Source organism: Morchella importuna, assembly GCF_003444635.1.
Source record: "Morchella importuna strain M04M26 chromosome Unknown Morimp01GS041, whole genome shotgun sequence".
NCBI lineage: Eukaryota > Fungi > Ascomycota > Pezizomycetes > Pezizales > Morchellaceae > Morchella > Morchella importuna.
In genome coordinates, this window is record NW_025763438.1 from 407,740 (window position 1) to 435,258 (window position 27,519).

Consider the following 27,519-nt stretch of genomic DNA (forward strand, 5'->3'; position numbering starts at 1 on the left):
CGATGTCGCAATGCCCTATTTCTACAAGGTTTTGCTCCTTCACGTCCCACTATGCGCTAAGAACTGCAAGAGCAAGTTTTCCAGTCCTCTTGTAGGTAGATTCATATACCAACTGGCGTTGGCTGGTGGGATGCTTAAGCTGATACATCCGCTTAACTTATCGGGATGCTTGGTATCTGACATCTAGAAATATGACCTACCTGCGCATATGACTTAATGCACTTTCACCCTGCGAAAACCCCGTCGTCGGAAACCTCTTAAATTATTAGTCCCAACCTAATTAACATTGAGATTTATTACGGATCTTCCTACTAATTACTAAGTAACGCAATTCATTAGCTTTCTTGGTACTACATGTATTCCTTCTTTCCAGCTTACAGGACTTGTGGGATATTTTCGATGGACAATTCAAGTCTGTCATAAAGCTAAACTAGCTAATCTACAATGTTAACTCCAGCTAGAACCCGGTAGATATGTATCCCCAAACAACATTACATAAACAGTCGTGCTCTGTGGGCGTGATCCAATATGTAAAATTGATACAGTTCTGCACTTATAGCATTTAGTGCTTTTGCGATTTTAGGTGGCTTACAGGTGGAGGTAGTCACTTATACGTACCTTGATATCGTATGGTATATCCACCGCAGTTCAGGTCCGATACGCCGCAATCTGAGTTGGTGCGGGGGGTTCCATAATATAACTCTTCGGATTTTCAGGCTTTCGGATCAGTCCAAGAAAATATACTTTGCAAGAGATGACCATAGTATCAAGTAGTAGAGTATTTGTAGGATTCCGCAGTACTTGGGGAAGTTCGTTGCACCTCAGCTCAGGGGTATGCCAACATCCAGAGGAACCCTGTGGACAAATATGCAAGTTTTGGTGTATGTAGAATCCCCCTACTGCAGCGCAACGAAACTTCCCAAATACAACACGTATCTACGGTATAGTATTGAGTAGGGGGAGAAATATGATTGGTTATATGTATAATAACTGATCACCGGCTGGGAATCAACAACCCACACAGGATCCATTGATCCATGTAGTACATACACGTACACAGGTGTTCTACGACACGCTGGACCTTTGAAGGCCCACACGTAACACATATGATTGTGCTTCTATCGCTAGGCTCTAGCAATTGCAAAGTAGACCCCAGCGACATGACATCACTGTGGATTCATGTACAGCCTCCGGTAGAATTATTGTGGAAAACAGGGACCAACCATCACGCCGAGAATAGAGCGATTCTCCAACGCCACATTTCCGCAATAATTCTACCAGAGGCTGTATGTATGTACCAAACATAATTCAGCCCTTCGTAGATACAACTTTAGGAACAACGTGCAACCGATCGTCCATTAATTATTGATATTGTGGACCCCCCGACAGGCCGAGTATGGGCAGGTATTGGCGCAAACGAAAGGCACGTATTGTGACCGACAACCTAAGAGAAATAGTCGATGTGGCATGGGTAGGTGACCCCATGCCAGATCAATGATATATATATATATCCAGTCCTAGCCCTGATACTCCACAGACCAATTCACAGTATGAAGAGAATAGTTTCAATCTCGTACATATACTAAATCATTGTTACTATTAGTCAAAACGATTCTAGCGTTTCCTAGCTCGACCTATTCCCCCCCCCCCCCCCCCCTCTCTGCCCGGACACCCCGACAATATGAGCAATATCAACCACGAGGGTGCTCAGTTACACCAACGGGAGCCGGATGTTCCTAATCGAGGATCTGGAAGGATACTTCAACGGCTCTGGGATAAAATGCGTACGTTTTTGTCTTATTATGCATATATGATAATTGTATCCTAGAATATTCATTCTAACAGTTATTATTAACTTCCCTCAGATTCACCTCGAACAGAACCAACCAAAAAAGCGCTATCAAGAGGATGGTGGGTCAGGATACGCTGGCATTTCTGGACTCTTACACCATGTCTCATCACTGGAGTTCTCCTCTGGCTCAACCTCTCCAACTTCTCTACCGGTCGGGAGATTGCGATTGGGCGGCGCAATCCGGAAGTCACAAGCTTCGTCCTTGGAGTTGTCGCAGGGTGCGCAAAGGCTCACGAAATCATAATGGTGGTCGGGCTGCTTAATATAGCGAGGCAGGCTATCCAACGCGGGTTGACCCAAGGCGGTACATTACTTGGGCTTCTAGGTGCTGAGAAATCCCTCTCGACTGTCCTCTTCATCTCCTCACTGGAGTTCCGCGCCGCATGGAAATATGGCTTTTCTGAGGGACCGCGGAAATTAAAAATAAAGATTCGCAAAATTGTGGTAGTTATCGTCGTAGTTTGCTGTCTATGTACGGTGGTGGGTCCGGCGACCTATGTCTTGATGGTTCCTAGACTCAATTGGTTCGACGATAAACCGTTGGCGTGGAACCACCCTAACTATACATATGGAATTTATCCTCGCTGCTGCCCCTATATCCTCATCAATCCTTCACTTGTTTATTCGAACCTCACGGATACAACTGAAGATACCAGGGGGGATTTATATACCTTCGGGACTCCTGAGTTCCCCAATTACAACTACTGGCAAGCAGTTCCGACTTTCGACCTGCGTGATGGTACCCCATATACAAACAACAACACTAACCCGGAGAACAGAACGATGTCACATGTGCATCATTATATGAACTTAGGTTTACCGGTGACGGTTAATACCACATGGTCACCAGGACGTTCGCTCGACGCGCGGGAGAGAAAGGCTAAGAACGGAACTATCTTCTCAACTGCCTGGATATTTGATATAGACCTTGCGACTTACGCCCTAAAGTCTTTATATCAACCGGCTCCAAAATATGCCCTAGCGCCACTCCGGCTTATCGCGGACATGACTGGTATTTGGTCCGAAACTACATGCAGGCGGAGAATTAGCAAGACCGTGCCGGGCTCAAATTCAAGCTTCTCCTTCGAATCTGTCACTTCCGGCTCGATTGGCGGTTCGGAAGTACCTAGTAGTCGTTTGATTCTATTATACGATAAAAAGAATATAACATATATGGGTTCGCATGAAGCGGATGTCAATATATCAAAGATTTGGATCACTGAGGGTTGGGTGGAGGGGGACCGTAGCGACTTCACCAACAAACTTATGGTTGTGCTTCAAGACGACAACTCCACCGGTACTGTGATAGTTTGTTCGAACGTTGTCACTTTAAGATCCGTCAAGGCGACCTCAGCCACAACACCATTTGATGCAAACGAGCTGGACGGAAGCAGTGGCAGTCTGAACTACTTTCCTGTTGGAAACCCGAGCTCCACTACTACTGAACGAAAGCTACTTTATCATAAGGAGTGGCTTGACTCGATCAATAGTGTGAGGCCGGGGAATGGGCAAGGAGATGATGACATACGTCAGTATCCGAACTGGACAGTCCCTCCCGCAAGAGAGCCGCTAGAACCCACCCAAAACAGCGCTCTTCAATTATGGGCAGAGTGGATTGCTCAACTGAAGTGGTCTAACTATTCGGACCCGGATCCGACTTTGCTTGAGCTAGGAGTCGGGGGTGCTTTCATATCAGTCATTTCGAGACTATACCCATCGAACACGCAATACAGCCCAGTAATACAGGACCACTACGGAGATGATGGCGAATTTAGCAATTCCTTTAAGTCAGGTGGACCTCCGGACGCTCTTATGGCGGAACCAATGATAGAGTGTGGGGTACTAATCCAACCTTGAAAGCCTCTCACTATGTTTATGGGTACCAATGGAAAACGATTTCCAAGATTCTCAGCATGGTAGTATTACTATTACATTCTTTTGTTGCAGTTCTCGGGTCTTTGTGGCAGTTGCGCAGAGGCGGTACAATAATCAAAGCTTGGGGCACAGTCGCGGAGTACGGGACGCTGTGCCTAGGTACAAGCCCTGAAAGAGCACCTCTTGAGAATGCATGCGCCGGAATCAAGTCAGGAACAACTCTACAAACTCTTGTTGGGATTAGAGAGATAGATGGAGCAGGAGCGGGTTCGGGGGTCAACCTGGAATTAACTGTTCTACCTCCGGAGCCCGAGGCCGTGGAAGAGCAAGAAAAGCTTCCGCGGCCTGGAAGTGTGTATGGAGCTCCCCCTCGCGTTGGGAATGAGGGGAGTATTATTGGGGGTAAGATCTCAGGAACTGTTGGTGTTAGGTCTGTTTCTGCTCCTCCTGGGGGTGCTACTACACTTGAAGAGTAAAGGGTGTATATTTGTCTTTGGGGGATGGTCATGAGATATTCCAATTTTTCTGTTTCATTTTTCTTTTCTTCCATTATACCGATAGGTGCTTCAGTCGACTAGTCAAAGTACGTACACAAATGAGATAGGATGAGATCGCAGGATTTTCTCAGGAACGGTCATGTTACTCAATTTTTTTTCAGCGCTCCTTTCAACGGAATCTCATTGCATGGAGTTGTATTTACAGAGTGACTTTTTGTAATGCATTCAAGTAGCATTTTCTGTACCAATTTCGCCCGAACTCTACATGATTCAAGTAGCATTTTCTTTACAAATTTGCTCTAAATTCCATACTCTCGATAAACTCAGCCGCTGACAGAATTAGGCAGTTCTGGTTTCTACGTTAATTGGGCAAGATCAGTTGTTAATTTGTAAAAAAAGGCACAAATTGAACTAAGGGATTCATTTACTGATTCGTGTGATATTTACTTGCGTCGTCATCATTCATTTCCATGATTCATTTTCTGATTCATTTGCTTGCGCCGTAGGGGTGGCCAGGAGCATCCCGCGCCTCAGGGGGTTAGTGTCAAGTCAAGATTGGGACGTGTTGCTGCAGGCAAACCTTAAGTTCCACTAGATTGGGCTTGTTGATCCCAAGCGGAGCGATCGACTAACTTTATCCGATATTATGTTTAACTTTGCCTGCCATAAAGCTGAACTTGTATCTACTGTGGTGATTGATTCGACTACAACCCGGCCTCTCTACCCGTGGCGTAAGCTTAAGTAAAGGAATCATGCCCGGGGTGGGTCGTGGCGACGCAATTTTACTATTTGTAAAGGAATCAATAAATATAAATGAATCCCTTAGTTCAATAGGTCCCCCCCCCCCCTCTGTTTTTTTACACATAAACAACTGAGATAAACCTACGCAATACACGATATTTGTTAATCTAAACAAAATTGTATACATATACATTCTCATACCCTGTGATCGAATACAAGTAAAAATGCATTTATTCAATTCTGCACTTTCGTCCAGTGACGTTAGGATCTTCGATAGCTTCCAGAATTGAAACGACCGATTGCCAATTAGCAGTGGGCAGGGCCAATCATATATGGCATATCCGCCGAGTCATAGCTCAGATACGGGCCGGGTTATAGTTGATATTGGGGTGGGCGAAAAGCACTCATACACAATAGAAGCTGTATCTCTGTACCCGTTTTAAGGCAGCCATCAGCACTAGATGAAAATTAGGTGCAGATGTATAGTCGGTTTGCATCTTCTGCGGGTTTGTATGGATCGAGCGTGGGAGATTGTTGGCAAACCTAAACGAAAGAGGATTCCGATCTACTTAAAATTAATGTAAAAGAGTCAGCATGGCGAGCTCGAGTATAGCTGACCTCATATCAATGATATACACCCCCGCCCCCTGGTGTTAACACACTCATTCACCATATATAGGGAACAAGCCCGGGAGAAAAAAGAGATCACAGTTCAAGCGTAAAAACATATACCCGACTGTCCCGCACCAAAAAAACAGCAATCAAAACGATCCTGACACTCCCCCAAATCCCGTTATATCCTTATCCCCCCTGACTCCATGATAACAATATGAGCAGTACCGATCACGAAAAAGGGTAATCACAGTCGCAAGGAAACGAGACTCCTAATCAAGGAAGGATATGTCAATGGCTCCGCTATAGAATAAGTAAGTTTTGATCTTATTTATCATGCTATTAGTATCCCAAATTTTCAATTGATCTAACGGCTAATAACTTAGATAAACCTTGCACAGAACCCACCAAAAAGGCGTTATCAAACGATTGGTTGGTTATGATGTTCTGGTATTCCTGGACCCTCACGTCTCATTACTGGAGCTATCCTCTGGCTCAATATCTCCAATCATGCTATCGTTGAGGAGATTAGGTACGGTCCAAAAGCCACGGAAATCGTCCTTGGAGTCGCCGTAGGATGCGCGAAAATCCACGAAATTTTGATGGTTCTTGGACTGTTTAACATAGCTCGTCAAGCCATCCAGCGCGAATTGACACAAGGCGGTATACTACTTGGGTTGTTGGGCGTTGAAAAATCCCTCTCGACTGTTGTCTTTCTCTTTTCACCGGAGTTCCGAGCCGCCTTGAAATATGGCTTTTCCAGCTCGGGCGGGCCGCAAAAAAGGATTCGTCATATGGTTGGGGTGATTTTTGTTGTGTGCAGTCTTTGCACAGTGGTGGGCCCGTCGAGTTATGTGATGGTGGTTCCTAAATTCGGTTGGTTTGAGGATAAACCACTGAAGTTGAGTGGGGCCGCCTATACCTATGGTTCTCGTTGCTATCCCTACATCATGATTAACCCTGCATTGGGTACTTTGGAAGGAACGAACTGGGACCATTTCAACAATGCTATCTTCGCGTCACCGTTTCCCACTTACAATTTCTGGCAAAGTCTTGAGAATGCTGATAGTTCGGCTTCGGTGATCAATGGAGTGGGTCGGCTCAATAATAAAACATACCACAATATGATGCATCACCACAAGAACTGGGGTATTCAGGTGACAGCCAATACTTCCTGGCCGGTGGAGCCTCGCGAAGTCTCAGACCCTTGGAGGGATAAATTTTACAACTAGCTTACTACAGGATTCAATAACGATAGATGGAATTCTCGCGCGCGAGGATAAAATGCGCACAAAGTACGAAGGATCACCAACCCAAATTGTCACCGACATAACAGAAATTTCGTTAAAAACTGTATGTAGAAGGAGGGAGCGCCGCGTTCGGCGCCCAGACACCAATCTTACCGATTTCTTCCCCAAACCCGTTGGACAAGATCCAAACTATGGTCCAGAAATCCATAGTAGTCGTTTGCTTCTATTGCATGAATTGAATGGCAAAAGGTCCTGGGGTCAGGCTCTGACGCTGTCAATATAACGAAGATTTGGATCACGGAATGCTTCGTGGAGACCAATAGCAATTTCACTGACACAATTTTGATTGTTCTCGCAAACGATGCCTCGGATAATTCGTTGATAGTCTGCTCGAACGAGGCTACTATGCGAAATGCGGAGGCAATCTCAACCTCAGTCGACGCATCTGATTCCAGCAAGTTCCATCCCAGCGAGTTCCGGAACAGCAGTAACCATGACTACCTTCCCAGTCAAAACAGTAGTTCTCCCCTGCGAAAATTACTTTATCATAAGGAGTGGCTTGATTATATTCATAACTTCACGTATGTGTCTGATAACGGGAATTACAAATATGCCAATGACTCAAAACAAGCAGCTCCTGTGCCCCGGGACATGTTAAAGCTCCCCAGAAACCGCGACCTGGACTTATGGACAGAGGGGTTCGGCCAGTTTGCTTGGGGCCACAAGTCCGCTCCAGACGCTACTCAATTCGAACTAGCTATAGGCAGTTCTTTCTTATCGGTTATCTCGAGGATAATGCCATCGGATACGCAATACACATCGCTTTTGGACGTACAGCTGAGCATTAATAGGACCGCACCTAACGCGGACTATATTGACTATTCTTTTAGAAAGGTTCAATATCCGACAGATCTTATGATTGAAAACAAATCCCTGTGTATATAACAACACAGTCATCACGGTCTCTCATCGTGTTTACGGTTACCGATGGAAAAACCGCTAAAATACTCAGTATGGTGGTATTACTTTTACATATTCTTATTGCCATTCTCGGATCATTTTGGCAGTGGCGTCAAGGCGGCGTCATCAAAGCGTGGGGACGGTTGCGGAGTACGGGACTCTATGCCTTGGTACAAACCCTGACAAAGCACTGCTCGAGAACACATGTGCAGGAATCAAATCAAAGGCAACTCTGCAAACTCTGGTTGGGGTTAGAGAGACAAGTGCATCGGGGGGTTCCAAACACCTAGAATTGACTATTCTACCAATGAACCATGGCCAGGGCGAGGAGAAAATGGTTAATACTTACAAGTATGGAGCTTCCAGGGGTGAACTAAAAGAGATTGTTACGCCTGTTCCTTCTCCTCTTCCTTTTAGTTCTTCTACACTCTCTGTTGATTTTTCTTCTTCGCGTGTTGACATTTTCACACCCCATCGGTAAAGGGTATGCTGTCTTAAACATTGTCGTGATCAGACATTTCGATCGAATTAACACTTGATTTGCCCACAGTTTCATTTCAGGGGCACATTTGTTGGAGAAGCTAGAAGATGGGGTTAGGATCGAGTTTACTTAACTATCGTGTTATTTTATTTTGTTTGATATAGGCATGTATTTTTCTTAGCACTCTTTTCAAGATCATTTTATAGTGTCATATTTTATCTGTTATACCGAGCATAAGATATATTTACATGTATGTTAGTCTATATTTCTGCCACTGTATGAAGATCTTACATAACTTTTTTTTTTTTTTTTTTTGTTTAATTCATTAATTGCATGCAACTTTACAGTTATGGCAATACATCTTACATAACTTCAAAGTTAGCACACGTACATGTAGTTGCAATGTCATGTGAGACGTACTGGGTATATGCGGTTTAAGGCATTATATGACATTATAACTTGCCCTAGCTACATGTACATGTACATGTATGCATGTACTTGTATCCCTTCCATGGATGAAAGTTGTACTCAAATTCGCGGCTTCCCTCTTTCAGCTATCATTTGCCTTGTGTGGTAACTTCTGCTAATTCTTGATTGGTTCTATTGTTATGAACCGTAAAAAGCAACACAATTCCCCTACTAAGTGGTGGGCGCGAATTTGACAAGTTTCATCCATGGAAGGGATACGATGACATTCATCTGATAAGATTCTGGTGTAGATGCGGCAGAGGATCGACGCACCCTTGCCTCTTGGCAAAACCTTAAAACTGCCACAACTGGCAGGGATCAATCCATGCAACTACAAGATTATTGTAGATAGGCTCTTTACGCGAGTTCTGATTACACTCCCTCGTGGGTGGGATCCTAGTGTCTGATGGCAGCCGGTATTTGAGGCCAATGGCAGTGTTAACTCTGGACCGTTGCTACGCGCACAAGTATCCTGAACAAGTACGATAGAGTGATTACAAATGGTATAGATGTACTCGTACCTACTCAGCGAAAAGTGATCAGAATTAAGCCCATGGGCGTATATCCCAGAAATATCGGTATTCACCGCAACATTCACTTATCAGATTTGGATCACTTACCTCAACACCCGGTACAAACATCGCTTGGCGCGCTTACATCCAAGTAAGCGCGAAGCGAGCCACCTATGTCTAAACTTGCGAATAAATACGCTGTGGAATAGAACCCAATGAAAGCATCTTGAATTTCATATACAATTACTACGTATTATCCACGTAGCAACCATCAAGGAAATTGGTGGGCGCAATCACCAGGCAGGATCCGCCATCACTAGGTGAACGACTGTATCTGCGGGTGGCTCAACTTTAACGTAGTATTTTCCTTCCACGAGGAATCAGGAGAGGCAGAGTGGATCTCAGGTGGGCCCGAAGCACAGAAAGTAATCTCAGGGTAGCTTACAGCAGTGATTTCACCCAGATTTTCACTATTATAGGCTTTGCCCTTGGCTTTTAAAAGGTGATACGGTGGTATCTAAAAGTTGAACAATCGTGGCTGCAATGACTCCTAGCCAATCAGAGGGCCTATTTCTAGCCACTCGCATTTGAGAGGGTATACATGGGGATAATACTATTCCACTTTGCACCTCTCACATACAAAAATGGTCGATCCCAATCTCTAATAACTTCACAAGCAGGTATACTACATGTAGGATACATGTAGATACCAAAAACCCGCAATTAAAAGGAAATTAAACTTCATCACTATTACTACTACACCTTTATTAATTTACGGCAGAAATTTTGTGTTTTCTGGTGGAAGGATTATTAGAGATTGACTTTTCGTCACTTTTAGTTACCTTTAACTACAAGTAGACGGGGGCCATCATACATGTATAAATGTATGAATATAAGTGACCATGTACATGTACCTACCGAGTTTTTCATAGGCCGACCCGGCCGGCCGAAAAGCAATCTGGACTCGTCCCGCCGAACGGAACCAGACGGTGGCCTGGCTATTGTATTATGTATATGTAATGAAGGCCAAACCTTTACTTAAATTTACACCGTTTTGAAAAATATTCCTCGTTATGCATCGATGCTCAAATGTAGGAATATTCCAAAGTCTTTTCATATATATAGTCCAATAGGACATAGAAGTGCAGAAATCAATGTCAGATATTTTGCTCCTATAAACTGCGCCGTATGAAGCCCGGGGCTTATTTATATCAGAAACAAGCCCTAGTTACATGCCGCAGCAGAATAAGTACAGAGCTTGGTCAATTGAGCGTATAACTCCATGGATCTAGCTACAGGCCTATATTATCTCAATTGATTAAAACCTCCGCTTATTTACTACTTAATGTGTATATGTAGTGTATGTGTGTTTAATTGATATCTACATAGACATCCTGCAGATACTTAGCTTAAGGAGATAACGTTCGCTCTAGTACCAAAGCAGGATCACATGTAAGTTACAGCCGGGGGCGGGTGCAAATTACGCAATTTACGTACACGTACAGTTGAACGCGACGCACCCGGCCTTAAATAAAGTATTTAATTTTTCACCCGTTACCATAGACCAACTACATCTCTCTCCATCCTAACACGATACATGTTTCCAACTACATGTACTTAACCTATCCCCCCTCAATCTAAATATATCGGTGATCTTTCTTTCAGATCACAAAGAACGTTCTCCTCTGCTGCAGATAACACATATCCGTTGCATATTGGTCACCAGCGTACGTTAACCACGGGATTTTTGATCTTTCATCATCATTCAGCCGTGAATTGCGATTACACCATGTGCCAGTCTCCGTTCCATTCCGTATTGATTTAACTCACGCAACCATCACACCTCAAATCTGCTGTGAGTATACCCCGCCTACCCTTAAGTGCGTGATTGTGAAATCAGCTAAAAGTATAAGTTTTATTGAGATAGCAATCGCTTCATCGTTAAAGATCACATTCCCACTCCGGCCCTGCAACAAGCTCATACCTACCATCCAGTACTGATTCAACTTCAGCAAAGATCACGGATCCATAAACGAGACAGGTCAGATCTTCTTAGCACAGCTTAGCAGTAGGAATGAGAATAAATCGGAGAAAAGGCTACTTGCCACTGCCTTTTGAGCAAGCATTGAGGCAGGAAAGGTCCTTTTCAAATGAGACCATGAATAGTCTTCATAAGGATGCGGCAGAGAGCTTCACAAAGTGGAAGGCAAAAAAAGATAGTAATCGGCCGATCAGGATATGACTGATGACCTGCAGCTGAAGAAATTTCTCGAGGAAGCGTGTCAGCAAAAAGAACAGCAAGAGCGTCATAAGTCGAAGGTGTGTAAACTTGGATATAACTTCGCCTTGAGACAAGTGCTTTTCCTCTCACTTAGCATTTCTTGCACTATCTTGATGATCGCGTTTTCGTGCACCGAAACCTATCCCGGCAGGATACAAAAGGCTGCTGAAATACGCGCATCGGACGTCTTCAGTAATATATCCGAGTTCCTCATTCTCCTATTACATGATACAGTAACAAAATCGGCTCTACTGGTGGACCTTGTTGCATTCACATCCACCCTAAGCTTCAAAGCGGGCCGGACTTTCTCATTGCCCGGCTTGTCCAACCAGCGGATTCGGTAGAAGGTACAGTGGGATACTTCAATGCCTTATGTCCAGCCATTTTGGCAGGTGTCCGCCATGTCCATTGCGTAAGAGCCAAGCCTGTGATGACACCGGGTGTTTTCAGTGATGGTGCAGTATTTGGGGACTTGACTCCCTTCAAGGAACAATTGACTGACCCAGTGCTGCAAGAGCTGTTAATGTCCGTAATGATTGGTAACTTAACCATAACCCTTGTCTACCGTTTAGAGACCCTCATAACCTCGTTACTAACGAGGCACATGTCTCTTTCTTAGGTACAATTGGGTGAAAGTGTATTCGCCGATTGAAAATCAATAAATTGGCTGTTCATAGCTGCAGAAAAGATTAAAAAACTAGATGTATTTCAATAATATTAATTAACCGGATACATGAGATAATGTATTTCCCCATAGAAAAATGGCATTTGCTGTTGACTTTCCCTCGCACAAAACTGGCACATTTACTGATATCTTTCCGCTCCTCAGACTAGAAGGTCTCTATGCTTAGGCTGGAGTGGGAGAAGGGGTGGTAGCAGACCCTTGAAAATAAGGATTCAAAGTATTGTTAGATGAATAACTACTCTGCAATAGCTTCGTTCACAATTCGCTCCAAAGAGCTACTCTTCTGTAGTATGATGTCGAATGAGAGTAAAATCAGCACTACCTCAAGAAATATTAAGCTCGGCCCCAAACGTTCGTATTAGTTCCTTGGAATGTGCTCGCAACAATGTTGAAGAGCGCTATCGCAAAAAGAGCCCAGGCTTTATCATTAAATGATGCGTTGTATCACCATTAACAATATAGTCCATATTGATGGTCCTTTTATAGTGCATCAGCAGTAATAGACAGAATTGAACGCGTTTTAGGTTTTATACATTTACTATATTGTCGCGTACCACTCATACTAAGCATTCCGTTACTATATATCCACCTACACATGGAGAAATTGTTGTTTGGTTTGTGGGTGGGTGATAATTTATTGATAAGCCGGCCATGTATGTGTTCCCTCGATGGCGGATGAACACGATCTATTAAGAAAGGGGGTCCCCGCGAGCCTGTTATCGCTTTCTTTGAGTGAAACCTATGAGCATAAAGTGACGGTGCACATGCTAGCTAGACGAAGATGTAGTAAATGATCGCAACCTCAACGGGCTCCAACTCGCTATTCTCCTGACACAGTCAAACCTTAAAAGCCATGCCGATGAAGCTGATCACAGTTTTTATATGGGGATGTACGTATGAGTCGGGGCCTTCTCATCTCGATAATAGTATCAGGCAATGCTTTCTTCGTCGAAGAGGCTCCACGGCCTCTCATCGCCGGAAACCCTCGATCCTAAGAGCCTTCTTGTCTTCCACATCGCCCTCTCCACCTCCTCCGCCCATGGCTTCATCGCCTGTATCCGCTCCTGCCGCTGTTCCCAGTATTCCAACATCGGCAGTAGGTCCCCTCCGCTCTCCAGCATCTTCAGGGTATCCACCTCCTTAAAAAGCCCCAGAAACGCATCATTACCCACCACCATCAGCTCCTCCAGCCAGCACAGCAGCGCCTTGACTTCCTCCTCCTGGTCCTGCGCGCGGTATCGTGTTGTCGGTGGCGGACTGAACTCCAGATAATGGGCTATATTTTTAACCTCGTCGTATGGGTGGCGCGAGCGGCGGCCCGTGAGCGTCAGCCAAGAGTGGAGACCACCCCAATGGACAATCAGGAAGCAGGCCTCCGCGAGCGTCTGGGTGTGTCTGGCGAGCTCAGCGCAATAGATCATGATAAAAGAGAGGACCTTGGAGTATCTCGTCCGCATGTCATTGCTGTAACTGATATTGTGCGTGTGAGACTCTAGAGGAGGAGAACTTGGGGGGGGGGGGGGGGAACTTACAAAGGCCATATTTCCTTTCCGGCGAAGCTGGACATGAGCTGCGCTATGATTGTGTTCTCGGATAGAATGCAGGCTGTTCGGAGGCAAAGGAAGAGGGGATTGAGATTGTTGACTTTCGGTGACTGTTCCCTCGTTATTGTGAGGGGTGTCGTGTTGTTTTTTTAGCGGACAAAGGTGAGGGGGGTATCTACATACCTATTGATGTTTCAATGTCTTTTCTTGATGAACCAATCTATACGAAGGCTGATGATCGATACATGTATATCTGAGTGAAAGATGAAGAAGAAGAAGGGAAGTGTCAAAATCTACGTAGATAATGGCACTGCATAGGACACTGCAACCGTTCTTGTAGCTAGCTTACTTTTGCTTACTAACCTCCCCCTAACACAACCACACCGCGACACCGGCTTTAACACTACACGACACATATACATGTAGCTATACATATGCCGACATATGCCGCGCCGACTTGGTTTGTCCATGATCTGACTGTAAAAAGCGAGAGATGTCCCTAAACCACCAAAACATATACCGCATGATTGTAGTATTTTCGACGCGAGTCGAGTCGTCCCAAGTCCTCGACTTGAGCTTTTCTCTCACACCCTACATTACCAGCTCAGGTGGGCCACCGGTCGAGTTATATCGATGGCTAGCTCGACTTGAGATAGCTTGAGCCATGTATATATTACTATTATTAAATGTTCGGGCCTAGGGGAGTGATTCCGGGCAATCGATATAGCTCTGATCAGCCGTTTCTTACGATTTTTGACTTTGATCGTACATGTACAAGAGTACTACCCGCAATCAAGCAGATATAGTAGGAGTTATCCTCTCAGAAATCAGCTCCGCTTCATTTTGCCTTGAGTTAAGCTTGAGAGCTTGAGATTTCTTGTCCCCGAGCACGAGCGCGCCCGGCCTTCTACCTGTTTCGTTGAAGCTAACTGTAGATTCACATTAACTCTTAGGTCCGGACCGAGTGTTCAGATTCTGCGGCCTATAGCTAGCTGGTCTACCGACGATTGCGATGGAATATATTCTATTTGACATCTTAGATCATTCTTATTATATGGGTAGATCGTCGGGTGAGGTCTGTCGCTATTGATGTGGAACACCGGGATAGCAATTTTGGGGGGCTCCGGCCGGTCACCATATGGAAACTGGAGCTGGGCTGACTTAGAGCTTAAAGTAGTTTCGTGGGGGTGGGGAGGCGAGGATGCGTTGGTCTTGTTCCAGCGCAGGTGTTTTCTTTGCGCGGACGAAACACCGCGGAAACATCCGATCGCATCATGGTGAATCACTCGCTTCACAGGCGCTCACTCGCATCATAGGACATCACCCGTTGGATTAGTCATCGGCGAGCCCCAGAATCGATTGTGGTGGTTTGATTCCGTGTTGTACGGTTGCGGACGCTGTTGGCCGGGTTCTTTTATCGTATTCTGTCTCTGTTTCTTTTCTTCTAATTTCGTCTTCGGCTTCACGACGATTCGAATGACAAAAATGAATAAAATCTTATTTATTGCCAGGGAGGAATCAAACTGAAAACTTCTCTGACGATACTAACGACGGATGATAATGAAACAGAAAGGAAAACAGCGAGCTAGCTATGAGGTCGTTCCACTGAGAACACCTTTACAAAGGGATTGTCCACGTTATCACGTGCTGTGCTGACTAATACATGACAAATCACTTTACAGCAAATGTGCCCAACAACGCCTGTAGCTGGAGTAGGTGCGACATTGGTGTTTTTTGGCTATCACTTTCCTAATCAAGTAATAACTTGGCACTTTTATTGCTCTTTTATGCCAAGACCTATCAATGATATTAAGAGGCAGCCAAGAGTTGCCTAATCCGGTAACCAAATACCCAACGCTCTAGAGCTATTGCCTAAATAGGCAACTTTGGGCGACATTCATTTGGTCTCTTACCAAAAAGCCAACTTTTAGAAATTCAATAACTCCACAACCATAAGTGAGAAAATTAATTGCACTCTGTCATGATGTAGAGTGGTGGCTAAAGCATCGTTTGACAGAGAGAAAATAATTTTAGTTATGGTGGTTGGAAAGTCATCACCCCCCAAAGGTTGAGGTCAAATAGAGTGCGGTTGTCAAGTGCAGATTCTGGCTGTGCTGTGCCTTGTTGAGCCGCACGCACTCATGTTCGCTGTCGCTGCGTGTGATGCGGGATGATGTCACTCCCGACAGATCAGTCCTCTCGCTTATCTGATCTGAGAGATAAACGAACCCCGCACCCGCACCCGCACCTGGGCAGAGCCTCAACTCTGCACGGGGCGCAAATAACCTTCTTGCAGTCTTTGTGTCGTGGGGTGAGCCCTGTAGCCACTGAAGAAAATTGACTCATTTGGGCATGAGGACGAGGGCCTCGGAGATTGAGGAGACCGGCCTTTTTCTGGGTAGGATACCGGGAGATCACTAATTCTAGACTGTAAGTATCGAGGGGTCGGAATGATAGGTCATGGTTTCCAACGATTCCAACAGCATTTTAGAGCATCAGGAACACTCTAGTCCCGCTTTTGTCAGCGGACTTCGCTAAAAAGAAAAAGAAAAAAAGACAGATATGGTGCGCCCACGCTTAAAGGTAGCGGATCGCGACGAAATGTCAATCGCCTAAGGCTTTGCCACGAAAAATGGTAAAAAAAAGCGGAAAGATAGAACTCTAGTTCAAGAGATGAAGTTTAGTTCTATCTTCGCAGATTTTTGATATCTGTCTGGGTTGAAAAGCCTTAGCAAGTTGAAATTGTGGATTTTTGTATGTAAAATGCGCCAAGACTGAACAAAGTGGAACAGTATTATACCCATTTATACCCACAGGAAAGCAAACCTGACTGATCCGTGGCAGTAATGCAGCAGAATGGCTAGAAATGGGCCCTCTTATTGGCCCATGAGGCCCTATTGCAGCCACAATTGTTCCACTTCCGTATGCCACCATATCACCTTTAAGAGTGTGCGCACCATATGTTGGTAAAAGGCTTGAGGTTTTAAATTTCGGAATAAATTGGGGAGAGACGAGACGACCTGACTCAAATTAGTTTGATCACGTCAAGTCCCGTTCCGCTTAAGGACGCCGGTAGTTTCAACGCCACTTCAAGTACAATCACCCCTTGTATTCATTAAACATCAAATCGGAAGTAGAGTGAGAGCTGTGAGATCTACGCTAACAACCTCATATCTTAGCTATGTACCCACGATCTCATAAATTCATAAACGCAGCTACGGAAAGCCCATTGCCTGTTCGGTGGATCTCCGATATTTGGCTATGATCCCAGATCTGTTGGCAATCACAGATTGATCGTTAGTCCTACCTTGAAGCTCCTTGATGGGACTATCTCGTTTTGGTATGGAAATTAGCCCCCTTCCCGAGAAGACTTCGGTATGGGACTAAAAGAAACAAAATCTGAGATATAATAGGCCCTTTGCGAGAAGGACTCCAGCTCCAAATTCCGGTAATCTGATTAGTGCCAATTCTCCCATCAATCAATCATAGAAGTAGAACCTGGAGCCAGCACTGTTTGTACAAGGGCCTAGTCAAGATGTCGCGGGGAAGCGGGCATGAACATGTTCTCTATACCACCGACAACTTTGCGGGTACTCCCGTTCGGATAATGAATAAAGGACATGTACTAGGCTATCAATTTACGAGGGTGGAATAACCTTTCATAGAGTTCTGGCTTGAAAGGCCTTTCGACAGCACAACGCTAGTAGTAATTGAAGCTTAATACCAGATTAACCACTGTGCTTTGGCCGGTGGGAAAGAGCCTGGTTCCTCTGATTTTCTCTTTTGGATTTAATGCGGCATTGCGCCTTGAGCGACAGGGTCAAATAAACCGCTAAAATTCAAGTTGGAACATGTCTAAGAGAGCTAGTCTCAGTGCTTGGGCCAACGTCCTTTTTATTAGCCTGGCGCGATGAGAAGGGGCGGATCAAACTTTATTACCAAATGTATACCTGCGGTAACTACATCTAGACATGAAGGTTAGAAACAAGGCTAACTGAAGATGCTGCCTAACTACATATCCAATTTCATGAAATTGCGTGCTCCAGCGAGAGCTTCTGAGGCGGCCATCCGGCTGTACTTGCTAGAGTCTCATGGTTTCTTAAGGCTCTCTCAATTATTCTTCGTATTTCACGAGGTGTATTGGGGTCAGCCAAGATTTCCTGAATAATGCATGCCTAATATTCGAGCCCCGTTAGCCATATACATTAATTTAGCGCATGTAACTGGTTATAAGTCGAGCAGAAACCTTCCTTGTGTTTCTGATGGTTGATATCGGCACCGGGTGTGCACCGGGTGTGCACCCGCGCGGAGAAGCGGGGAGGAAATTGGTACCGGGGAACTTAGTTAAAGCCGTGGGGGAAGACAAGCGTCTTAAGAGGGATGTGGATCGAACTTTTGTATGTACCTGCAGCTCTCAACTGATAGAAGCTGCTGGACGTGTCTTGGATAGAACTGAGACATGACCCAAAGAAAGGGAAGGATATAGCTATAGGCTAGACAATCAATTTTGGTTTTGATAATACCAACTTGTGAGTATTGCGGGCTGAGAATCATTGAATCTAACGTTACACGGCGTGTGAAGCAGGTATTCTCGAGAAATATGTCGCAACTGACAACGGGAACGAAAATCACTGCGGACAGAAGAAGTCTTCTTGCTGAGAATACGGAGCAAATACTGCATCTATAGGCAGCTGAGATAATCTTCTCTTTAGTTCTTCTGGACCTATTTTCCGTGCGATCTAGGGTCTGATTTTGATGGGGTTCGGTATCTTCGTTCTATAGGTACAGTAAACTATAACTCCCCTTTGTGGAAAAGCTCTGGGTTTCAGCGTTCCACTTCCATCCTTTCCTCTGCTGGTTAGCGCACATGCGCCTTTGCTAACTAGTATTCGTACTCTATGCACAAGTGTCAATATTTGTTTACAAGCATGAGCGATTGCAAACGCCTCAATAGCGAAGTCGTTGGATAAACATGTGCCATGCGGTAAGTTCCTTCGAAGCGTTCCAGGTATCTCTTATAAGCATAATAACGCATGTCTCTACCTAGCTTGGCATCATATCACCTCGTGCTTCCTATTCTTTTGTAACTAATGATCTGAGACATCACATACACGCACATCGCACTAGTGATCAAAGGTTTTTTCTAGCGTGCAAAAGCTTTGGATCAACCGAAATCACACAATCAAAGACATTATAAGTTGCTTTTACTTGGCATGGGTGAGGGATTTAGGGAGAAAATGTGCTCCATGCTGTCTTTAAGCTTTCCTTGCAATGGATTGGATACAAAAATGGATATCACGATACCAATCCGGTTGAAGTAGACTCGGAGCAAGTGAAATCCTTTAATGTTCAAAATCTCAGCTAAAGTACATGCATCCCTCATTGACTGGGGGCGTGCGCCAGGAAACGAGGATTCAATAGAATCCCATTCCACTATAAGGTTTCAAAGGCTTTAGAGCTGTACATCGGGGACAAGACGCCCGGCTTCCGGCAATGTCGCCCCAGACAGCTCAGGTCGGGGTGAATCAGTCTAGAGCTCAAGGCGACTCTCGCAGGCGAAAAAAAACAACCCTTTTCTCAGAGGCATCCAGCGGAGAAAGCCGGTCTGAGACAAAACTCTTTATTTTCCCCTGGACGTGGGACCCATCGCTATCGATTTAGAGTTTGTAAAGTTTTTTTAACCTTCGCCCGTAAGTAACTAAAATATTTTGCAGGTGCCTTGCGGTTAGGCGCTGAACCACACGCATAAAGAAATGGTCGGGTAATTCCGCAGCGAACAAAAGCTATGGCATTCAGAACTCTCGACGTGTCTAACCCTTATTTCTTGCAGGCAGGTGTGAGGGCTTCTTGGCGTAAATTAAGTTTGTGGATCTGAGACCCGCATGTTTCACAGCCACAGAATGAAGACATTGGTGCCTCTTGACAAATTTGAGAATGTTTCAGCGCGGGGAACAACGGCTACCACAAATTTCCTTGTTTACGTCCTAGAGGAGCGGTTCAAGCCACATGCCGGCTTGGTGTCTTTGTGGTGGTGCTAGACATGGTACCTGGTTATACTTTTTCTTATAGCTTGACACCAGAGGGTTTTACTTTCTGGATGCTTACAAGCTAATATATCGTGCGTTGACTGGTCTTGGCAGAATGTTTTTGTCTGCGGAAATGATCAAAATTGCGAATTCTGAAGGCTCACATTAAAACCTTAGAGGGGAGAGATGGGATCATATAAGAAGCTCTACTCTCCACACCAAAGGGAATTCTAACACATACCATCAATCCTCATAACTCAACAGTGCACCGCCGCACCCATCATCATAGTTCAACACTGCAACCATGAAGCTTCAGCTCCTCTTTGCTCTATTTCTTGCCACCGGTGCCGTCTCAGCTCGTGCACACGATAATCAACGTCGTGGGGGTAGCGGAGGGGGCGGAGGGGGCGGAGGGGGCGGGTGTCCGAAGCCACTTACAGTTACAGTTTATAAAACAAAGTATGATCTATTACAATGCCACTAGCCACTGTAATACTAATTTATGTAGAATTGTGCCTTCTATATACACAAAATGTACAACGATAACTACAAAGACCCACGGAACTAAAACCATTACAGAGACTACGACGCTTCCGTTAGCCACTACTACGGAGACATCGACTACCACAGAAACCTCGACCACTACGGAAACATCTACCACTACGGAAACATCAACCACTACGGAAACCTCTACCACTACGGATACCTCGACCACTACTGATACATCTACCACTACGGAAACCTCTACCACTACGGAAACCTCTACCACTACCGATACCTCGACCACAACGGAAACCTCTACCACTACGGAAACATCTACCACTACGGAAACATCTACCACTACTGATACCTCGACCACTACGGAAACATCTACCACTACGGAAACCTCTACCACTACTGATACCTCGACCACTACGGAAACATCTACCACTACGGAAACATCAACCACTACGGAAACCTCTACCACTACGGATACCTCGACCACGACGGAAACCTCAACCACGACAGTCTCGCAGTGTCCATGCCCTACTGCCCCTGTCCTAGATTCAGGTTTTGAACATCCAGCCGCCGTTGCAGGAGGAAGCACCCCTCTAGGGTGGTTTCAGGCCGCGTCTAACAGCGGCGCGGGCCAAATTACTGACAACAAAAAACACGACGGCCTCAAATCATTGTAAGTCTCTCTCAATATGCGGAAGTCTCCTCTGCCCTGACCGCTCTGTACTAACCACTCTACCATATATAGTAAGGCTAGCAGAACATCGAACAACAACAACTGGTATTATAAACTTGGGCAGAAAGTCTCCTTGTGCCCTGGAAAGCAATATACTTTGAATTTGTTCGTCCTAGGAACATCAACTTATTGCAAGATCCAGGTTCACATCGGGAGTGTTGAAGTAGTGCCTGAAACCAGAACGGATCCCGCGGGTGATTGGAGGCTGTTGACCGGCATGTGGGCTTCGACGGGTGATGCGACGTTGTATGTGACGTTCTCCGGGTGTCCATCGGGGGCGTATATCTATCTCGATGATATAACACTCACACCCGTATAATCATGGTCGTTCTATCTCGGGATGAAGACAGAATGTTCTCCCCTTTCTTTTTTCTCTTTTTTCTCTTTTTCATATATTGCTTTTCGGGCACGGGAAGTTGAGATATGTAGTAGATTTGGATCTTTCGCGGTATGACTTTTTTGTTTTAGGTTTCGCACTTTCTCGCAAAAGCAGGGTTCGCGTCGTTTTCCTGCTAAGCATGCGCGAATCCCGGCAAGAGTTGTCATGTATCGAAGATTGAAAGTGGGTTTGCAATTAGGGAAATGTTAATCCACCTTCAAAACTACTTACCGAGCAGATGCACCTTACTATGTGAAATTCATGTGAGAAGGAACATCCTGTAGCCCATTGGGGAACAGAACCCAATGGCTAGGGTTTCTTTAGTCAACCCAGGAAGGTGAGTCGAAGTACCTGGGGATATGTGTAGCTATGCATATCAAGTCAGTGTCAATCATCGCAGAAGTCTACAGCGAGCACGAATTATATGAAGATGATAGCTACTGCCTCTACCCTTGATCGAGTGTGGCTTGTACAGGGTCGAGGTGGATCTAACTGAATACATGCAGTACAGATCCCAGATGTACTGAACTCAACCGCAAATATTACCCCAATACCTTCGCGGCTTGTGGCATTAGGATCGTGCTAACAGGGATGTAACCAGCAACATAGGCCGAGAAACGTTGAAGATATAGATAACGGTGCTGCAAGTATGTAGTATCGAATGGCGTGATGTTTGATAAGATTTGAGAGGTTGCAATTGAACAATGCAATGCCGATCGCAAAGCGCAAGCATCGGATAAGGGCTTGAGCTGACATCCACGCGGGCCGACCGCGCACGTGGGTCGCTTTGCTTATATCGACGACGACGTCAAACATCTACATACACCATATACATGTACCTACATGATGTATGCGCATTACTAGATAGCACAGAGGCGATAGAGAAACGGGCAGACTCTGAAAGGGAAATGGTTAGGTCTCCCATATGATATTCGTTCCTCTCTGTTGTTGTACGAGCACGTCTGGAAAGGGGAGAGACCTCTGCATGTCCTAGTCGCGCTGCAGGCAAGCAACCATACAGCATCCCTCCCCCCCCTCCCATGATACGCCACCTAATTTGCTAAGGTGAAATTCGATGGCTGCACAACATGTGTGTTCCAGCGAGATCAAAGTGCAGAAATAAGCAATCGGTACCTGAGCCAGCTACTCTAGTTTTGACAACCCCTGAAGTCTTATCGGTCGCCCGTCGTCGACAAAGCCTGACCAAGGGCACAGTTAATTGTTTTGCGATTGAATTGGCAGCTTGGGGTAGCGACAAAACCTCACGTTGATGAACAGTATATAATAATTATAGTTATTTCTTGGTCGATTCAGAGCTGGTATGTACTCGGGCTAAATCGTAACATGTGATTGGTTGATATATCTGCTCCCCTCGTTTCCCAAAATTGCAAAGTCAACCTAACGTATAACCTATACGACTCACTACGAGAGAGAAATCTCTCGTAGATAGGCTAATAGAGTAGATGTGTAGTGCCTACATACTCTAGACACACACGGCGTCCCCGATCCCCCTGCGACTCGTCAATCAGGATATTTTCTACCCCTGCTAAAGTCGCTAAATCCAATATCCCGGGCCTCTCTTCTCTATCGGGGTGGGGGCGGCTCTAAACCGTACTCGGAAGCGCCATACCGCGCTAAACCCTTCTATTCTGCACGGGTACCACAACTACCGCGCCTCTTTTTCTTTCCTTTTGTGCTTTGGAATTAATTAGCCAGCGCCAGAAAGGGATGATAAAAACAGCGTCTCCTCCCAGCCCGGAGGTGGAGGAGAAGGAAGAGAAAGAAATATTCGTTCTCTACCGACTGTCGTTACAACAATCAGAATCATGAAATTTCCGCTCATTTCTGCGCTCCTGTTCTCGGGGGGTCTTGTGGCAGTACATGCGCATGATGATAGGCGTCCGGGGCAGTGTGCTAATACGGTCACTACGACGATGTGGAACATAAGAACGAGGTACATAAACATAGATATATCCGACTGAATACCTCGAGTGGCGGGATGTTTTGAGGAAGGTCTGACTGGATGGCGTGCAGGAAGCTCCCCGCGACAACAGTGACAAAATGGGTACCTCCAACTACTACAACGGTCACGAAAACGAGCACAAAGTATGTGCCTGGGCGTGATGTAGGAAAAACGTGAGTATATATACATTATTTATTAGCTTCCTCCCCCCACCGCGATAGGTAGAGTCTGTCAGGCTGATAGAGACCAGTGTTACCCTATATACGAGCACAAAAACGCATGTTGTCTCCACCTCCACCATCCCGGGAAGTATCAAGACTGTCACAGCGAACGGTGTTATCACTACTATCACCATTCCCACAACTGTCACGCTGCCCGGTGGTGTATCGACCACCACATTAACCACCCACGATGTATGTGACATCACGACCATCACCAGCTCGGAGTATTCGACAGTCACTGTACCGGCGACTACAACAATGACAATTCCAGGAGCTGGAGAGATTACAACCGTAACTGTGCCGACGACGGTTACGCTTCCGGGCGAAGCAGAAACCGTAACAGTCCCTACCACACTTACCATTCCTGGGGCCGGGGAGGTCACGACTATCACTGTTCCAGCAGAACCTACCACTGTTACGGTTCCCACTACCGTCACTATCCCCGGTCAAGGAGGGCTTACCACTGTTACTGTTCCCACCACCCTGACCATCCCGGGTGCGGGCGAGGTCACCACTATTACCATTCCCGGCGCCGGAGAGCTCACAACGGTCACTGTGCCCACAACCGTCACTCTGCCGGGCGAGGCCCAGACAGTTACAATCCCTACAACTCTCACTATCCCCGGCGCTGGCGAGGTTACGACTGTAACTATCCCGACCACTGTCGAGCTTCCTGGGGCTGTGACAACGTCCACTCTTACCATTCCAGGAGCAGGTGAACTCACCACGGTGACGGTTCCTACAACTCTCACCATTCCGGGAGCTGGTGAGGTGACGACAGTCACTGTACCCACTACCGTTGAGCTCCCCGGGAGTGTCACGACATCCACACTTACAATTCCGGGCGCGGGCGAAGTCACGACTATCACTGTCCCAGGGGCAGGAGAGCTTACTACTGTGACTGTCCCGACCACACTTACTATCCCTGGTGCAGGTGAGGTTACGACGGTCACAGTCCCCACCACTGTCGAGCTTCCTGGTACCACTACCACTTCTACTCTTACCGTCCCGGGTACTGGAGAGGTCACCACCGTAACAGTTCCTACAACCCTCACTATTCCGGGAGCTGACGAGGTGATAACTGTTACTATACCTACTACCGTTGAGCTCCCTGGCACTACCACCACCTCTACCCTTACAATCCCTGGGGCTGGCGAGGTCACAACCGTCACAATTCCTGGCGCAGGGGAGCTGACAACTGTTACTATCCCAACAACTGTGACTCTCCCAGGTGAGGCGGAGACAATCACGGTCCCAACGACACTCACCGTCCCAGGTGCAGGAGAGGTTATAACCGTCACTGTTCCTACAACCGTTGAACTTCCGGGAGCTGTCACTACTTCTACCCTTACTGTCCCAGGCGTAGGAGAGCTTACCACAGTGACAGTCCCAACGACACTTACTATCCCGGGGGCGGGGGAGGTTACGACAGTCACTGTCCCGACGACTGTGGAGCTCCCTGGGACTACCACCACATCCACTCTCACCATTCCAGTAGAAGGGGAGATCACGACCGTCACTGTGCCTACCACTATTGAGCTCCCGGGAAGCGTCACTACATCTACACTGACAATTCCAGGTGCTGGCGAGGTCACGACCATTACTATTCCCGGCGCAGGGGAGCTAACAACTGTCACCGTCCCAACAACGGTCACTCTCCCTGGAGAAGCAGAGACTATCACTGTCCCAACGACCCTTACTATTCCGGGAGCTGGAGAGGTTACCACCGTCACCATCCCAACTACTATCCCAACTACAGTTGAGCTTCCTGGCACTGTCACCACCATCACTATACCTGGAGCTGGCGAGATCACCACCGTCACCGCACCGGCGGAGCTTACTACCGTCACGGTACCTACAACGATCACTTTGCCCGGGGAAGAGCTGCTCACGACATTGACGGTGCCGACGACAATTACTGTCCCGACTACAATCTCCCTCCCAGCTGAAACGGTCACAACAGCTCAACCGACCACGGTCACGGTCACTGAGGAGGGTAAACTCACAACTAGAACTGAGGTCTCATCTACAACGATCACCGAGGTCTCCTCGACAACAACTACCGAGGTCTCCTCCACAACTACCACAATCCGGGAGTCTACCACTATCACTGATACTACAACTTCAACTACCACGATCGATAGGCCTACAACTACTACAGAGACACAGACGGTCACTAGTACTACGCTCCCAGCGTGAGTAAACTCAAATTGCTGCCCTCTCATTGTGTGTTTTCGCTAATATTGTTGTTCTTCAGTTCCTGCCCCACGATCTCTCCCCTACAAAATACCGGCTTTGAGAATGGCTCCCTTGGCGCCAGTGGGAATTGGGCCATCGTCTCTGGTTCTGGGTTCTCCTCGGCCAATACTGGCTTCTATTCCGGCGGCCAGCGCTCCGGCTCTCGTGCATTGTGAGTCGTCTTCCACCTAGCCTATTATCATCTGCTTTTTGCTAACCTGCCTGTCCGATAGCCGCGCACAGGGTTCTTCCACCAACTGGAACGTCGGGATAGCCCAGACAGTGACTGTTTGCCCAGGAACAAAGTATGCACTGAGCATGTGGGCCTTCACTCCCTCTGGGACAAGTGGAAACTGCGTCGTCACAGCTTACATTAATGATATCCAACTGATCACGATGACCCCGATGGCGGGGGCGTGGTCGGGTAACCAGGCAGTGTGGAATGCGCCGGCGGGAGTTAGCACCGCGGTGGTCCGCCTGGGATTCGCCTGTGCTAACTCAGGGACAACATATAGGATCTTTACGGACGATGTCCAATTAACGGCGTTGTAATCTGGCTTTGTAGCTTGGTGCTTCGTGTTTCATGTAGTATGGATATGGCGGTTTAGGCTTTGGTATTGGTTCGTATAAATATGATTAATTTAGGAAGCACATATAAATATATAATATTATACACATAACCGATCGATTCCTATTCAAAGTATTTACCGCTAGTTTAATCATTGAAGTATATTACGGTATAAGCCGTATTACTACTTGTCGAGCAGTTAAGAGAACTCATGCGAAACGATTCTACTAGGATGCAGGTATTTACCAATAGGCTTACCACGAAAAAGAGACGAGAACAATCCAGGCTGAAGCAGGCGGGGGTGTCGCAAGTGGAGAGTCATAGAACTGCCATACTGATTCCCTTTGGTGCATGACACTTATACTAAGTGATGTAAGGCCGCATGTGATATATGTCTATATCTGTGGTCTGTATTCATATCTCATTTTCCTAGGCCTGCTTAGAAAACCCACGCGTGGGAATTGCGATGCGAATTACTGAGTCATAGAGACATAATCATGGCGCTACAGCAGGGAAATGTGTTTGGTATTGCTAGTACTGAGATTGTGAGTACACAGCCTGCAGGGGAAGAGAGTGTCGGGCGACTATTTGTGCAGAGGATTGTGGATGCATGGAGTGTATATGAGGTGGGGGGTCGGTTTTTGAATGTGAGACCGCATTGGGCAAAAGAGTGGTAATTATGTCCTATTCTTTGATGCTGGTGTAGGATAGCTAACAGATTTTAGGGAGGATCTTACCATTCGAGGGGTGGAGATAAAGCAGCATTTGAAGGATAACTGCTATAACGTGGAGATCTCAAGTTCCCTGAGTGTACTTGCAGATATTGGGGACGAACATGGCTGGACGCTGGAAGGCCTCAATCAGCGGTTTTCTAATCCATTGCTCGATTCATTATTCTTCTGTTAGGGGCTCTGCATTGATGGCTATGGCTGGGATTGATGTCAACTCCTATGTTAAGCTTAGTTTTTAAATGAACGAAATCCGTGGTCTTTTTCCCTTTTTTTCTTCGTAGCCGTCGTTGCACTCGTATATAAGCAGGAGTTAATTTTAACCATGCATGAATCAATCACATATAGGTAGTGCTCTAAGCACTGCTGTGACCACGAGTTAAATCGAATCAAGCTTTCTGCGCGCC

General features: G+C 46.2%; 5 protein-coding genes across 5 annotated transcripts; 4 read left to right on the plus strand and 1 right to left on the minus strand.

Annotated features, from left to right (window-relative positions):
- Nucleotides 1-1,681: 1,681 nt before the first annotated feature.
- LAJ45_10095 (uncharacterized protein) lies at nt 1,682-4,203 on the plus strand (the record flags this gene model as incomplete). Its single annotated transcript, XM_046119626.1, has 3 exons — nt 1,682-1,784; nt 1,866-3,686; nt 3,800-4,203. The coding sequence occupies 3 exons, from the start codon at nt 1,682-1,684 to the stop codon at nt 4,201-4,203; spliced, it is 2,328 nt and encodes a 775-aa protein (XP_045967257.1).
- An 8,940-nt stretch (nt 4,204-13,143) lies between these two features.
- On the minus strand, nt 13,144-13,635 carry LAJ45_10096 (uncharacterized protein; the record flags this gene model as incomplete). Its single annotated transcript, XM_046119627.1, has 1 exon — nt 13,144-13,635. The coding sequence occupies one exon, from the start codon at nt 13,633-13,635 to the stop codon at nt 13,144-13,146; it is 492 nt and encodes a 163-aa protein (XP_045967258.1).
- Nucleotides 13,636-20,088: 6,453 nt separating this feature from the next.
- LAJ45_10097 (uncharacterized protein) lies at nt 20,089-21,334 on the plus strand (the record flags this gene model as incomplete). Its single annotated transcript, XM_046119628.1, has 3 exons — nt 20,089-20,243; nt 20,293-20,955; nt 21,028-21,334. The coding sequence occupies 3 exons, from the start codon at nt 20,089-20,091 to the stop codon at nt 21,332-21,334; spliced, it is 1,125 nt and encodes a 374-aa protein (XP_045967259.1).
- A 1,886-nt stretch (nt 21,335-23,220) lies between these two features.
- Nucleotides 23,221-26,368, plus strand: LAJ45_10098 (uncharacterized protein; the record flags this gene model as incomplete). The annotated part of the gene is made up of 5 exons (XM_046119629.1): nt 23,221-23,348; nt 23,429-23,530; nt 23,608-25,773; nt 25,836-25,988; nt 26,050-26,368. 5 exons carry the CDS (start codon nt 23,221-23,223, stop codon nt 26,366-26,368), a joined length of 2,868 nt encoding a protein of 955 aa, XP_045967260.1.
- A 513-nt stretch (nt 26,369-26,881) lies between these two features.
- On the plus strand, nt 26,882-27,290 carry LAJ45_10099 (uncharacterized protein; the record flags this gene model as incomplete). Its single annotated transcript, XM_046119630.1, has 2 exons — nt 26,882-27,057; nt 27,110-27,290. The coding sequence occupies 2 exons, from the start codon at nt 26,882-26,884 to the stop codon at nt 27,288-27,290; spliced, it is 357 nt and encodes a 118-aa protein (XP_045967261.1).
- Between the last annotated feature and the right edge of the window lie 229 nt (nt 27,291-27,519).